At 36.1% G+C, this 16,905-nt stretch overlaps 1 protein-coding gene across 21 annotated transcripts in view; it reads right to left on the bottom strand.

The window, feature by feature from the left end:
• Positions 1-16,905, bottom strand: part of LOC145248122 (disabled homolog 2-interacting protein-like) — a 1,344,959-nt gene that overhangs the window by 702,899 nt on the left and 625,155 nt on the right. For all 21 annotated transcript variants that reach the window (XM_080109927.1, XM_080109924.1, XM_080109911.1 and 18 more), the window contains one exon: positions 6,483-6,583. In XM_080109927.1, the coding sequence (XP_079966053.1) occupies positions 6,483-6,583 (101 nt within the window). The remainder of the gene's footprint in view (positions 1-6,482; positions 6,584-16,905) is intronic.

Below are 16,905 nucleotides of genomic sequence, written 5' to 3'. Positions count from 1 at the left end.
TAAATTTGATATATTTTAGAAGATTCTAAAGTCTATGCATTCAAGATCATATTTATACATTATCGTAAGGAACAAAGCAGTTGACACAAAGAGTTACATTGCACTTTTGGCAATAGGATAGTGGCTTACTATTGCAAGACTCATTTTAACATTGCCTTTGTTTATTCTGTTTAGCAATTACATTTTGCCTCCTATATGTAGACCCAGCCTCATGTACATAGGACATCAATGTTACATATATTGTGCGAATAATCAAGCAAAAGTACATAACTTTTGCGTTCAGTTTTTTTAAGCTAATTCATATGCAATGATAATTTTACACGAGATTATTAATTTCACTATTTTACTTTTAAAAATATATACATTGCTAATACATGCATACAGTTTGATACCGTATGTGTAAATTCATGCATCATCCATATTTAGTGAATTTAATGAGAATTTTTAAAAGGCTTCTAACTCTCGAAGAGAAATTGATAAATATAGATGATTTTTATCCTTTTTTTTCCAGAGTAATTATGCAGTAAGCAATACTATTATATATTATTATATGCTATTATTTTATCTGTTAACTCAGATTGCAAAAGTTGAGATCCTCATCCTCACAAACTGTCAATATATATCTGTCATGATGATGAATGACTTCTTTACATAAAAAAAATGATGATTACAGCAGTATTAATATTGAATGGAAAGAACCTGGGTTCCTGGCGTTGCCCGGGTGTTAAGTGGTGTGTGTTGAACAAAAAAAAAAAAGAAAAATGGTAGTAGGCAGGCAGGCTCGAACCCGTAACGCGAAGGCGGAAAAGAAAGTGAAAGAAAATCTGACGTCTTATCGCTACTCCATGGCGTGGCTGGAAGTCCAAATCGTTCAAATTTAACGTAGTCAATCAAAAACAAAAGATGACTTGCAGAAATGGCGTTGCTTTTAAACCTTCCATGAACGCAAATTAGGTCGTTTTTAATGTGGGGGAAAACCAGCTCCCTCTAAAAAGGGGGCACTCTGGCAGTATCCAAATAAATAGTAATTGTATCAGTATGAAGGGTTTCCCCCACATTGACCAAGGACCAATTACAGAACAGATACTACTCGGCCTGAAGGCCAGGCGGTTTCGTTCCAATAGTTTTGCTTTATTTATATAAAAAAAAAGACAAACAAACACTGAAGACGACGGCAGGTTGGGAATTTTGTTTAACTTGATCAAAAAAAAGATAGAGGCAATGTTCGTTTGCGAATGTGAGATATTACGATTTGAGAAGTTTGCGAAAACTTCTCTCGGATTTATAGGACAGTAGGACATAATGGGTTACTATTACAAATCTCTCAGATCTTTTTTTTCAGAAAGTAAAATACTAAAAATAAATACTTTCCGTTTAATATTAATGCTGCATTGCTGCTGTAATCATCAATTTGGTGTAGTCATTTATCATCATGATATTATATATGACAGTTGGTGGGGATGAGGAAATCAACTTTTATAATCTGTTAACAGATAAAACAATAGCATTTTTTTTGGTCTGTCAAGCTTATGTTTGAAATAGCATTTTCGTTCGTCAATTTTCGTTGGTCTGTCATCCTTATGTTTGAAATAGCATTTTCGTTGGTATGTCATGCTTACATTTGAAATAGCATTTCCATCGGTTTGTCATGCTTACGTTTGAAATGGTATTTACGTTGGTCTGTCATGCTTACGTTTGAAATAGTATTTTCGTCGGTTTATCATGCTTACTTTTGTCAGTTTGTCATGCTTATGTTTGAAATAGTATTTTAGTCGGTCTGTCATGTTTACATTTGGAATAGCATTTTCGTCAGTCTGTCATTCTTATGTTTGAAATAGTATTTTAGTCGGTCTGTCATGTTTACATTTGGAATAGCATTTTCGGCGGTCTTCCATGCTTACGTTTGAAATAGTATTTTCGGCGGTCTGCCATGCTTACGTTTGAAATAGTATTTTCGTCGGTTTGCCATGCTTACGTTTGAAATAGTATTTTCGTCGGTTTATCATGCTTACTTTTGTCGGTTTGTCATGCTTATGTTTGAAATAGTATTTTAGTCGGTCTGTCATGTTTACATGTGGAATAGCATTTTCGTCAGTCTGTCATGCTTATGTTTGAAATAGCATTTTCGACGATCTGTCAAGCGTAAGTTTCAAGTAGCATTTTTGATAGTCGGTCATACTTACGTTTGCAATAGCATTTTCGTCGGTCTGTCATGCTTAAGTTTGAAATAGCATTTGGAATGTATGCTTGTTTATTCACGTCTTTATGGGATTCAAATTCATTTTCATGAAAATTGATCCATATTTTTATAATTTGATCAAATTTTCGTATAAAACATGGATTATATTTTTTTAGATTTAAGTGATAAACTTACGATTTTATGTTACTTTTTTTTAAAACGGGATTTGATAATAAATGGGTCAAATTAAAAGTGAGCTTCTTTTTTTTTCTTTTCAAAATCTCATCCATCAACGGTGGTCATCTTGATTTTCATGGTTGTCTCCCTTTAATATTGTCTACATAACACAGTATTTTATTTTATTTTATTTTTTTTCAAAATATAAAATACTAAAAATATATCGTCTCAGTTGAATATTATTACTGCCGTAATCATCAGTTTCATGCAGTCATTCATCATCATCATGTTTATTATATATGAGAGTTGGTGAGATGATGAGATCAACTTTTGTAACTTGAGTATGAGGATCTACAGATAAAAAAAATAAGGGAAAATTCCAACGATAAAAAGGCTTATTAAACAAAACACACAAGGTGAAGAGAGTAGTTTAGCAATCACCAGGTTGAGCAAACAAATCCCAAAATTACATTTAAAGTTAGATACGGATAATACTTGAAATCAAATCTAAAATTGTTTGAATAAAGAAATTGGGTCACATCTTTGAAAACATTTACATTAACTCAATTAGAATTTTTTTTTTCTAAATTTTCTAATTAAGCGTACGTAATAATGTATTTTCAAAAGATGTCTCTATTCATAATTCGCGCCAACCATGCGACACATCAATTAAAACTTCACACTAACCGTCAACAACATCGGACGTGTACATTATTCTCGGGTTAATATCACCACCAAAAAAAAAAAATGAAGAGAAAAATTACTAATTCTTCTTCTATGAATATTTTGTTTTACAACGAGAGTCTCAGAAATAAAATTGTTTGGTTTGTGAAAACCTATTAGTGTTATTTGGATTCTTTAGACTACTGTTCCCATCTCGACTGTCATTTTCTCAACGTTTAGGTCGATGTAACCTTCGACCTTCTACAGGTGTATCTTGCCAAACTCGAGAATTTGAACAGAATTTCGAACAAATCCCTTTACTTACTTCATGGGGGTAGCATGCTCTTTACTTACTGTAATATTATGACCTTTTTAGGCTGTGTTCATAGCGTAGTATCTGTGTAAACTGTGGCAAACAGAGCCGAGGGTCAAAACATTATTATTATTATTATTATTATTAATTGATTTGAGCGACGGATGGTCGCTGGATCAGTTATTATGATTAGAAGAATAAACAATTAAATTGGGGAAGAGATGATTGATGTGTGAATCGCAAAAGGAATGCGAAAATAGAAAATAGATACAAACATTATTTTGGGTTTGGATAAACAAATAACTAGATGGGGACATTAGGTTGGTCTGAGACATGTAATGAGGTGACGCAAGAAAACATGTGATGCAGTTAGTTTTGGAGAGATTCAGAGAGTTGAGTTTTGACCACGAAAGCGGACAGACGATCAAGACAGAGGTGGACAGACAGCTAGGGAGCGGGCTGTAAGAATAGAAAATGTAAACGAACTGCAGATCCTGTGAAACCCATTTGAGACAACTGTAATAAATTTATATTATAAAGATATAAAGTGTTGTTTTGTGGTTTCGCAAGTAAGAACAAATGTCTCAATTGGATGGTGCTGATCTTTTCATGGAGCAGTAGGAAGATAGAGGAACTCTTCAAGAAAAAAGGTATGAAGCATATATTATTCTTCTTTTATATGAACTGTAAAATATTCCCGTGTGATAAGTCTGATACAACATGATTCAGTTTACACGTCAATATCATGTCCTCCTGACTAAACAACATACATGATTTATACGTTTATTATCTGTTCGTTAAAAGAACAATATCTCACATCCACTAGATAACACATGACACGTTTTAATATATCTTTCTTCCAATATAATCCCGATATAAAACATTACTTCATGGGGGTAGAATGCTCTCGTTCCATCAGCCATGACTTGATAGAGATCTTAAGTAATTCACAATTGTATTTTTTAGTCGCCCACATTGAGAATTCAACCTTCAACCTTCAACAGAATATCACTTTAACAATTGATTTTTCCAAGTACTCTAATCACCGCATTATGGGTCCTTGCGGTCCATTATAAAAACCTATTTTTTGTATAAACCATAGAAAAATTTCATTTCTTTTTTTCTGGAGACAAAAATGTTTTGAATTACTTTGTTCCCACTGTACTGAATATTTGATCAAATCGTTATCGATTGGTTTAAATAAAAACTTCTCAAAGTGGACTGTAACATCCACCTACCTAGGGGAGATTGACAGGTCCAGGGGTTCAATGTACAAAAAAGAGCAATATAATGATAAAAATTTACATCACTTTCTATTGTAACCGGAGACCAATGTAAATACAAACTAAATACATTCCCAAATATTAAAAAAAATGTTTTATTAAAGAAAATGTTTTATTAAAGAAATGTCTCCTCTTCTCCACATCTCTCGATACTGATCAGATGTAATGCTCCTCTAAGGTCATCAGATCTAAGCTTGTCTTTAACACTTACATTACACATCGCACGTCCTCAACACTCACTGGACATGTTTCACTTCCATACATTATCACACTGTATACACATTACTCATGGACTTTTCCCCTGGTAGACAGTAGTAACGCTCTGCTAGTTAGTAATGACAAAAGTTTTCTTAACTTATTCCAATAATTCTTAACTCTTGCAATCACACTAGCACCTGCTCCACTCTATGCTTCAACATAATTTCTCTCCATGCAACACATGTCCTCAACTCTAACAACGTTCTGGAATTTCCAAATATTAAACTCTTGATGTCATAATAGACCCTCTCTCACTGTACGCCCCTTTTTCTCTTCATTACTTACATCATTCCATTTCTCTTATTTGTTCTCCGTCTCGCCATCTGAAGCATGTATAGACATATGAAAAGTGTGCATAGCTGTGTCTGATAGACTCTTCACTTATTCGACAATGTTAACGCTCAGATGCCTAGTAATGAGGGAAATCAAAATCAATAGAAACTAAATTAAAAAAAAAAACAAACTTGTGAACACTCTGGGGTCCATCAGGAGCTCGATTAGGTATATTATGCTGAGAGCTTCGTTTACAGTTAATCATTCCTGAAGTTTGAGTTTCACATTCATTATAATTTTGCAGGCTGGTAATAATCATGAAAAAAAAAAAAGTGATATAATTACGCGTAACAAAAAAATGTATTAGAAAAAGTATGTTACAAAAGTATGTTACAAAGTATGTTACAGAAGTTTGTTACAGAAGTTTTTCACAAGAAACACCCGTCTAGCTGAAAACACTATCAATAGTTCCCCCCCCACTCTTTATCTAACGTAGATTCCATGAACAAAGCTTCTTTCTTAGAACTGAACGCCTGTGGAACTCTCTTCCATTTGCCTGCTTTCTAGCTGACTACAATATGGCGGTCTTCAAGTCCAACGTCAACAAATTCTTGATGAGCTGTTCCCCTTAAGTAATCCAATTGACCAAATTTCCACTACTAACGATTATTACAACATTGTCCTATTAACTACTGTATACTCTTTAACCCTTATCCTCGAGTGGCCTCTGGGCCTTGATAAGTAGTGACTCCTATGTAGAAAAAAAAAACTGATTCTGCAACCATAACTGCCACAAATCACTACTTCATTTACATTCCCAATGCAGAAAATGCCACACAGAGGCAAGAAGGTGGGGAAAGTCAAACCAGTTCTCCTAAAGAAGGAGCACTCTGGCCTCTTAAAAACTGCCTTGTTGGTCCTATCAACCTTCCCTGGTCAGGGTTCCTCAGGCAATAAGCAATAAACTTAGTCCACCCAAAAGAGAGGAAGCAAGGCCTGGGAGGGTGGACCTCCTAGGTACTACCTAGATAAATGCCTCAGCCCTCTAGATAGAAAACAACCAAAATGGCCCAGTTTTTGCTGGACCGATTGTTGAGGTTTGAATGTCGAGTCGCAAGCAATTGCACGTGCAATCCGGCACCAAATGAATGGTGCAAATCACTACTTAATAATGTGTTAGGTGTAATTCTCGTATTTAGATAAGTCCATTATTTCCGAAACTGATAATATCAGCTTTACCCTGTAACAATATTAAATCAACCCCTAAGGACAAAGTATTTTCTTGTCAAAGCTGAGGAAAATTTCAAAATATTTAAAAAATAGAATGTTAACTTACAGCCAACTTTGAAGTGGTACCATCCATGCTACTGCCATCGACTGAAGAGACGAGAGGCATACTGCCCCGTCTTTCATTAGAAAATTTCTCATTGGAAGAATCTGAAATAGAAAATGGAAAGAAAATGAAACCTTTAAGTAATAGACATATTTTGGTTTTGTGTTATAATTTCAATAGGAAACGAATCTCTATTAAGCTTGGTTTGATCCAATGATGGTAAGAAAATGTGATTAACGCATCAATTTGTCCAAAGGGAGATAATCTTCCACGATCCAGAATATTTTTTTACCAACATTCAAACCATATTTTTTGACAGCAACAACTTGGAATAGATCTTTGTTTTTGTTTGTATCCCTGGAGAAAGGGAAAAGGAGAAGAGAGACACAGGAAAAGTGATGGAAAAAGAAAGGGAAAGAGAAGAGACATAGAGAGAAGAGAGGGAGAAAACAGGGGAGAAAGAGGAGTGGGGGAGAGAAAGGGATAAGAGTGAGAGAGGCGATAAGAGAAAGTGAGGGGAAGAATGAGAGAGTGACAGGGAGGAGAGAGAAAGTGAGGCTGAGAGGAAGGAGAGTGAGGGGGAAAAGAGAGAGAAAAGGAGATTGAGGGGAAAGAGAGAGAAAGAGAAAAGGAGATTGAGGGGAAAGAGAGAGAAAGAGAAAAGGAGATTGAGGGGAAAGAGAGAGAAAGAGAAAAGGAGATTGAGGGGAAAGAGAGAGAGAGAGAAAAGGAGATTGAGGGGAAAGAGAGAGAGAGAAAAGGAGATTGAGGGGAAAGAGAGAGAGAGAAAAGGAGATTGAGGGGAAAGAGAGAGAGAGAAAAGGAGATTGAGGGGAAAGAGAGAGAGAGAAAAGGAGATTGAGGGGAGAGAGAGAAAAGGAGATTGAGGGGAAAGAGAGAAAAGGAGATTGAGGGGAAAGAGAGAGAAAAGGAGATTGAGGGGAAAGAGAGAGAGAAAAGGAGATTGAGGGGAAAGAGAGAGAGAAAAGGAGATTGAGGGGAAAGAGAGAGAGAAAAGGAGATTGAGGGGAAAGAGAGAGAGAAAAGGAGATTGCGGGGAAAGAGAGAGAGAAAAAGAGAGTGAGGGGAAAGAGAGAGAGAAAAGGAGATTGAGGGGAAAGAGAGAGAGAAAAGGAGAGTGAGGGGAAGAGAGAGAGAAAAGGAGAGTGAGGGGAAGAGAGAGAGAGAAAAGGAGAGTGAGGGGAAGAGAGAGAGAGAAAAGGAGAGTGAGGGGAAGAGAGAGAGAGAAAAGGAGAGTGAGGGGAAGAGAGAGAGAGAAAAGGAGAGTGAGGGGAAGAGAGAGAGAGAAAAGGAGAGTGAGGGGAAGAGAGAGAGAAAAGGAGAGTGAGGTGGAAGAGAGAGAGAGAGAAAAGGAGAGTGAGGTGGAAGAGAGAGAGAGAAAGAAAAGGAGAGTGAGATGGAAGAGAGAGAGAGAAAGAAAAGGAGAGTGAGGTGGAAGAGAGAGAGAGAGAAAATGAGAGTGAGGGGAAGAGAGAGAGCGTAGGAAATAGTGAGGATGATAAGAGAGAGAAGGGGAAGAGAGAAGGGAAGAGGAGGAGGAGGGGAGAGGAGGAGGGAAGGAGATGGGAGAAGGAAGAGAGTGAGGGAAGGGGAAGAGTGAGAGGGAAAGGGGGTGAGAAGGAAAGGGAGTGTGAGGGGGAAGAGAAAGGGAGAGTACATTCTGGAATTACAATAAACAATTCTGTCCCTTGTCTGAAATGTTCATCATAAAATTAACACAATTATATTTTAATAATTCTTTAACAAAATGATTTGATCTTTTTACTTTTTTTAATAGTTACATATCTTATGTCCTTCGTCAGTAAACCTAAGACTAAGTTACATCTCTTGTCTCATCGAGTTATGTTGTCGTCCTTTTTAGGGTTTCACAATATTAAGGTGAAGGAGTCCTGGTGTTCACTATGAGCGGTTAAACTGCGTGTGTGCTCTTCACTCGATGGCAAAAATGTCTGGTTTACACAGTGCCATGCTATCATGGATATAGGGATGTCAACTACCTCAGAACACGTTGCAATTAGAGTACTCGTGTATTTGAGTGATCCAAAATGTTTGTCCCTTGAAAATTTAGGAGAGGTGGCATCATGAATATATATGCTTCTTTTCATACTGGGAAAACACATCAAAAAGTGAGGTTATATAGAGTTAAACAAAATCTAATGATAAAATAAAGTCCAGTAATTCTAGATGGTGGGTACATCTATTTTGCTTACACCATCAAAAAACATCATGTGACCTAAATTATCCTTGGCCACAAATTTGGTACTGCTCAAATACACCAGAATCACAATAAGAATGTGGACACACACGCATACATACATACATAATATATCTTCATTTTATTGATAGATTTCACTATTTTCTTCCGGATTACACAAACTGATGGCCTTTTGTCCTACACGATTCCATGTCCTAGTTTCCAGGTCTCCTCGCCAGTGTCTCCTTTCTGCCTAAATCTCCACACAGGCAATTACTTGAAATTTAGTCATCAGATGTTGTCTTCTGTTCTACAAATGGATCCCTCTTTTGCTATAGCAGCCGCCGCCGCCGCCGCCCCAAGTCGTCTCACCTCACCTTTATCCAACGGTGCCCCCCCCCCATCACACACAAGTGTCAAGTGAGGGGAAGCGCCCGCTGGTCTCTTAACACAAAAGTTGCCATTTATTCCATCAATGATAAATAGATAATAACCCTAATATGCCGCTGCCCTCCCTACCTCACCCTCTCTTGCTAAAGCATTGTTTCCCAACCTTACCCCCCTCCGGCATCATTCCCCTCCATCCACCCAGAAGTAGGTGCACATATGCCTAAACTCATCTAAAATTACACACGACTCACCAACGCGTTATTTTATGACAAACAAAATTTGGGAGAGGTTTTGTTTTTGTTCAGCTATTCATTTTTTTTTTTTTAACAAGGGAGTCACCACTTATCAAAGCCCGAAGACTATTCGAGTATAAGGGCTAATTGTCAGTGAGAAAACAGCGTAATGATCAGCAGTGGTGGAAATTGAGTAGCTTAACAAGAATTTGTTTACACTGGACTCAAAGACGACCATTTTGTAGTCAGTTGGAAAGCAGGCCCAGAATTCCAGTTCCAGGAAAGAAACTTTGTTCATGGAATTTGCGTTTAGATTTAGGCCCAGACAAAGAGTGAGGGAAAGTTCTGACAGTGCTTGTAGCTCGGCGAGGGTTTGCTGTGGATGCTTTGAAGTTAGTGTGGACCATAGATTGAAGCTCAGTCGAGCACTTACTGTGAAAATAACAATAGAGCAGAGACAAACTCGCAAGGTCTCTTCTGTGAGAAAGAGGTGGCAAAGAAGAGAAAAGGGGCATTTTGAAACTGGTCTTGAACCCTCTCAAGGCAGGAAATCGCGCTCTGAGAACCCCCCCTCCCCTTGTACTTTTTTTTTTTCACTTTCTTAACAATTCATATCTAATTTTTCTCGAAATTCTGAAAGACATTAAAAGGGATCTTTTGGACACTCAGTCATATACACGATCAATCTAACAATACTATTAGACAAGAAGGAGAAAAAAAAAAACAACCTTTGTTAGTTATATAACCTACACAGTTGGGTGTAGGTTGCTAGAAGACAAGACAGTGAATAGAACGGGATTAAATAGTAATAAATGACGGGATTATTTTTGGTGAGCAATATATTTTCAAATGACGATAGCCTTGCTCGGTTTATAACTGCTACATAATTGACCATCAAAACCAATACAATGTTTATTGCTCTCTAAATTCAACCTCTGATGCACGACGTGAGATGTGGTAACAAGGTTTAGAAATGGAACGGTTGCATATTATGAAACAAGATGTTACTTTCCGAATATATTTTGAATTATTTTCCTCTAAGCCCTCCACAAAGGCAACACCGGGTAAATACAGATAATAGAATTTATATTTATATATATATATATATATATATATATATATATATACTAGCAAAAGTACCCGTCGTTGACTGGGTTCAAAAACAGCCTACAAAAAATGGACTCTGATTTATGAAAGTATGATAGGTTATGAAAAGGAAAGGTTGTAAAGAGATAGCTTCGAATTCGGGGGTATCAAATCCAAAGCAAAATATGATGAAAGTAAAAATAAAATAGATAACCCCCATAATTTATTATACCAAACCTGTTCACACTGAAACACTAATCACAATATTCTGTGGATCTATATTAAAAAAACCTTGTTAAACTTTGTGACATATTTCCATTCTATGGAGGTCAGGCGCGAACGAACACCCCATAATTTTATTATACCATATTTCTTCAAACTGAAACATAATTATCAAATATACTTACGCAGATAGATATGAAAAGTCTTTATTAAAGTTTGTGCCTATTTCCATTCTATGGAGGTCAGGCACGAACGCAGACCCCACAATTTTATTATACCATCCCTATTTAAGTTAAAACATACTTATCAAAGTATTATTATGTACATTTATATCAAAAACACTTGTAAACGTTTTAGTTTTTAATTTTTTATTTCCATACTTTGTGGACCAGGCGTGTACGCAAACCTCACAATTTTAATGAATCATCATTATGCCAAATCAAACATACCCATTCCTGTGTCTCGATACATCTTCTATCATTATATGTGATCAGTTTTCTATAATAGTCAACCATATAGGAGCCTATTCGTGACCAGAAACACACACAGACGTTCAGCTTTATATTATAGATATTTAAAACTGTACACAAGGTCAGAAAAACATTGGTACAGTCGGTTTCAAGCCTAACATAAGAGGGGCCAGTTAATAGTAAATAATGTTAGGCTCTCATCAGCCATATTGTTTTCTGTTTATCTTTCTGAGGAAAAACCAGAACCGCACACATTATCTTGCCCCCCCCCCCTTATTTTAGGCTTGAAACCGACAGTACCAATGTTTTTCTGACCTTCTGTACAGGTTTAAATAAATAAATATTAAGCTCTTATATTGAAATTTTTTCTTTGTAATCGAGCACTTTGTTGGAATTCTTTCCCATAAAACAGTAAACATATATATGTATATGTGTGTGTGTGTGTGTGTAAACTTTTTATTTATTAAACATTTGAATTTTTTTTTCAAATATTTATTAAATATTTTTTACGTGCATAAAAGTTATATTATTATAAATAATACGCCCCAAATGGGGGCCACTAGAATGTAAACTAAGGACACGTAACTGCTCTCAAAGTGCCCAGGGAGCAAAACGAAAATACCACATGAATCGCTAATAAAAAATAATATACATCTTCAAATAATATCAAACGGAATTGTCTATGTATGTATGTATGTATGTATGGCGAATCAACCCTGTTTCGGGGTCAACGGCCAACTAGCACCGTGTGTGTTTGTGTGTATGTGTGTTGGGGTGGAGAGGACTCCTGTAAGCCGTGGTGAAGGTAACCTTTCTAGGAGAAGCAAATCTCTGATTTAAAAAACCATAAAGCGGGAGACCAGTACCCGCATTAAGCTGGTCTGCAGTTTAATTGTTGCTGGCTATCTTGCTCTTGCTTGTTGCTGGATCTCAACATTTTGAACCGAGAGAGAGACTTTGCTGTCGTACAAAGCTAAGACTCTGTAACATCATCTGTGTATAGATACTCCCTCAGACATTTGTCTATAAAAGTGGTCCTGTGGCGATGGAAAAGTTGTGATGCATGGAGGCTTGAAATGCTGGACACAGGTAATAATTGATCTCAATGACCGTCTTCAGTGTCATGCCTGCTTGAGCGTGTGAATTCACCAGTAGGACTAAAAGAAAAAGTCATTTTTGGGCTCATTGACTTTAAGTGTCTGAGGGAGTGGCACTCATCTGACAAGACGTTGCAATCATCATGTATGTATATGCTTCGTAAAACTTGAAACATAGTCAACAAACACCAATAAAGTTGGCATTTCTAAATTGGCGTAACCCCAGAAAAAATATCTAAAATTTACAAAAAAAAAAAAAAAAAAAAATTCATTCTTTGGAAATCAAATGGCCATTTATACCATTTAATGTTATCAAGAAATAAACACGATTTTCAATGTTATCATATAAAGGGAAGTATCTGATTTTTTTTTCACAGAGTTATTTCCCTTAAGCCGACTCAAGTTATGTGTAAGTGTGTTTCCAGAGAGAGGAATGGTCCGAGTGAAGAAGAAAGAGTTGTTGAGGAGGGAGAAAGAAATAAATTATATTATACTTTTGTCCTAGGCAATTCGGTGGAGCTGTGTTACTCTATAAATAACATGAAAAATAAACTTCTCAAAAACACAATAGAGCCGAATCAAGATAACAAATCTTATCCAAACAAAGAACTCAATAGCCTTTCAGATAGACTTACATCAAGTGTATAGGGCATATAATATACTTTTGAAGATCGGGTTTATCATAAAACTGAAAAACTGCTTAAAAAGGTTAAGCTTTCTTTAATCATTACTAATGTTGGAACGATTAATTGGAATTGGAAAAATCAGAACATTTGGTGGTATCGGAATCAGTATCACAATCGGAAAAATTTATGCAGATTTTCCGATGCCGAAACGATTCTTTCAATTGTTTTTTTATTTTTTTTTTTATTTGACTTTGTTTGAAACAAAATCTTCCATTGCTGATAATAATGATGAAATAATAAATATTTATTGATTTTAAAATACCAGTAAAACTAAAATCGATAACTCATTCTCAACAAGTATATTTTTACGTTTAGAAAAAGTACCTGAACAGTTAACGCGTGTTTTATGGTAATTGGGGAAAATATACCGACCGTAGAGTTAAATATTTAGAGATTTATAAAGAATCGGAATCGGTAATTGTATATACGGCATAATCGCATTGACACACCGGTTCTCATCAAATCACTTAAGTTGAGCAACGTTGAACCTGGTTAGTGCCAAATGGGTGACCATTTGGGAATTCTAGGTGTTGTATGTGCTCTCCACTTATCTTGGCATTTGTTTCTAGTCCTCCTGTACAGACACTTCACTTGCCACTGGTATGTCGTCTCAGGAGAGATATGGTTGGAGATTGCGCATCTCCTACCGCAAAAATTTAATGCGCAAGCAACCCTTAGGTATCCATAGTCTGTCAAAGACTAAAGGAGCCCTTTTTTGTATAGTAATTGGGGAAAAATACCAACCATACAGCTAAATATTCAGAGATTTATAAAGTACTGTATGTGGATGACTATAATGTTCCTATCTTAGGTTGAGTATTTGTGAAGTCATATACGAATTACCATTAGCATATGAAGCGATGCTCTTTGTGTAAACAAATTGAGCTTAGGTATTTGAACAATGTCAAAACATTGTTAATTCACTGCCCGCATAGCAGCAGCCATATAGCGCAACGGTTAGAAGCTCCGACTGCTGTTTGGGTGATCGTGTTTCAATCTTGGCTTGAGGTAGTTGCTTGTCTAGCCGCACTGATGACTTGTGAAACAACGAAACAGTACTGTATGTGGATGAATATATATATATATATTCATCCACATACAGTAGTTATATATATATATATAGTTGTACCCGGTCACGCATTGCTGTGGCTCAGTTTGTTAAAATGGAACACATTCCTCAAGAAAAATTACATTTTGCATTATTTATTTACTTTATTTTTATAACTTACAATAAAGCTTGCGGAGTATGCGCTGTTTTACGGTTGTTGTAAAAATTGAACGGAAACTAAACTTTTTAACGTTTTATTATTTAATTTAAATGTAAAGCAGAGTATTCTCCACAAATTTTACCTAACTTAGTGTATTAATGTTATTTTTTTTATGTAAAAATAATATTTAGGTTTGGATATAAATTCCTAAACTCATTTCACACTAAATAATTTAGGTGACTGAAATAGGAATCTAATTGAATCTTTAATTTCCTGAATAGTAAAAAGATGATCCACAATGGTCGATTTGCTGCTAATATCCATTTTTCGATGAATATTTAAGAGGAAAGCGACCACATTTGGTTAATTTAAATTAAATTTCTATCACATGTTTACATTATCAATAATCACGTGATTAAATCCATTTAAAATTCACCCATATTGTAAACACATTCTGTTTACATTAAGCGAGACTACGGCCTGCCGTGGTGAGGCCAAAAGTTTTTTAATTATATCACATGACGGCGGACGGTGATAAATATATGTCCCCAAATAAAAAAAATGGCCACATCGTTACAAAGAAAACCAATTTATTAATGAAAAATTAAGTATAATGTTATAATTAAAAAGAGATATATAAAAACATGCATGGGTACAGTAAAAATATTATACCAAAATGTAGATTTATATATATATATATATATATATATATATATATATATATATATTTATATATATACATATATATACATATATATATATATATATATATATATATATATATATATATATATACATGTGTGTGTATAAAAAGTAAAATCAAAGTTAAGAACTATTTGTGAACTGAGAATAAGGCCATGATTTAGCTGCGTGCATCACTCACAAACTTCCTGTTTGTTTGAATACTTTCATCGCTCTCCAAATTATGACAAACTCGCTTACATGGCCTAATAAGTAACTTAATTCACTTCCATTTAAGGGTTAATTTCTGGTGGTTGAAGGGAAGAGCACTAGACTGCAAAGCTAATGTTGACTTCGTTGACTAGATTCGAGTCCTGTGGTCAACAGTAATCATCACTTCCTACACTGATGATTGCATAAGTATGAAACACTAGTGTATGTAGGTAACGATATATATATATATATATATACACGCACACACACATGGTGTTCAAGACAAATTTTCTACGTTTTGGAAAGAAAAGAAAATACATCATATCTTGCTCAACAATTGCTGTAGTTGGAAACTTAAAAGAACACCATTTACATCTTTTGTTGAATATAGGCAACTTGAAGAAGCCACCTTAAGCCCCCACCAGGTCGGAGCTGAACTTTCGAGACATGCATGAAAAGCGCTTTGATCCAGGCAATATTCTATTTATGACACTATAATTCGATTTTAAAACAATTACTATTAAATGTGTAAAATCGAAATTTTTGGCAGTCAATAACACCAGGTGTGCATTTCATATTTCATGGGTGATCGCATTTATCACAATAGCTGTGCATGATAATCACGCACATACAGTGCAAGATACAATTTTTATTATTTTTTATCATTATACAGATATACAGGACCACGTCGATGTTTGTTATTCTCAAAGTCGACAGAACTGTTGCAGACAACAGGAAAATTCTTTTATAGTGTCGTCTGCCCATTCTTAGCATTTTGTTCTTACATGGGCCAAAGTGTGGCCAGACACTGGCATTTGGCCAAATCATTTCTGTCTCGTCCAGAAGAATAACAATTTACCTTGGCACGGGCAACTTGAGAATTTGCAGACTGATGCTGCCAGAGGATGGTTAGTTGGTAAAAACAGCTGGGATAAGTAAAAATAAATTTTTAGTAGAGAGAGGGAAAGAGAGAGGGGAGAGAGAGAGAAGGAGAAAGAGAGAGGGAGAAGGGGAGAGAAAGAGAGGGAGATGGAGAGAGGGAGAAGGGGATGGAGAGAGGGAGAGAGGGGAATGGGAGTTGCAGAGAAAGATAAAGAAATGACAGTTGCAGAGATAGAAAGAGAAACATGAGAGAGAGAGAGAGAGAGATAGAGAGAAAACAACATAACTTATAGAGAATGAGATAGAAACATAACTTACAGAGAATAAGAGAGAGAAACATGACATATATATAAAGAGAGAAAGAGAGAAACATGACTTACAGAGAGAGAGAGAGAGAGAGAGAGAGAGACATGACATGCAGAGACAGAAAGAAATGAGAGTTGCAAAGAGAGAGAGAGAAAAACATGAGTTGCAGAGAGAGCGATGAGAGTTGAAGAAAGAGAGAGAGAGAGATGAGGGTTGAAGAGAGAGAGAGAGATTAGGGTTGAAAAGAGAGAGAGATGAGGGTTGAAGAGAGAGAGAGAGAGAGATGAGGGTTGAAGAGAGAGAGAGAGAGAGAGATGAGGGTGTAAGAGAGAGAGAGAGAGAGAGAGATGAGGGTTGAAGAGAGAGAGAGAGAGATGAGGGTTGAAGAGAGAGAGAGAGATGAGGGTTGAAGAGAGAGAGAGAGAGATGAGGGTTGAAGAGAGAGAGAGAGAGATGAGGGTTGAAGAGAGAGAGAGATGAGAGTTGAAGAGAGAGAGAGAGATGAGAGTTGAAGAGAGAGAGAGAGAGAGATGAGAGTTGAAGAGAGAGAGAGAGATGAGAGTTGAAGAGAGAGAGAGATGAGAGTTGAAGAGAGAGAGATGAGAGTTGAAGAGAGAGAGATGAGAGTTGAAGAGAGAGAGATGAGAGTTGAAGAGAGAGAGATGAGAGTTGAGTTGAAGAGAGAGAGAGATGAGAGTTGAAGAGAGAGAGAGAGATGAGAGTTGAAGAGAGAGAGA

The sequence above is a fragment of the Euprymna scolopes genome, chromosome 26 (genome assembly GCF_053919585.1).
Source record: "Euprymna scolopes isolate OS-2025 chromosome 26, ASM5391958v1, whole genome shotgun sequence".
In the NCBI taxonomy this organism is placed as follows: domain Eukaryota; kingdom Metazoa; phylum Mollusca; class Cephalopoda; order Sepiida; family Sepiolidae; genus Euprymna; species Euprymna scolopes.
This window is presented reverse-complemented; position numbering and strand designations above follow the sequence as displayed.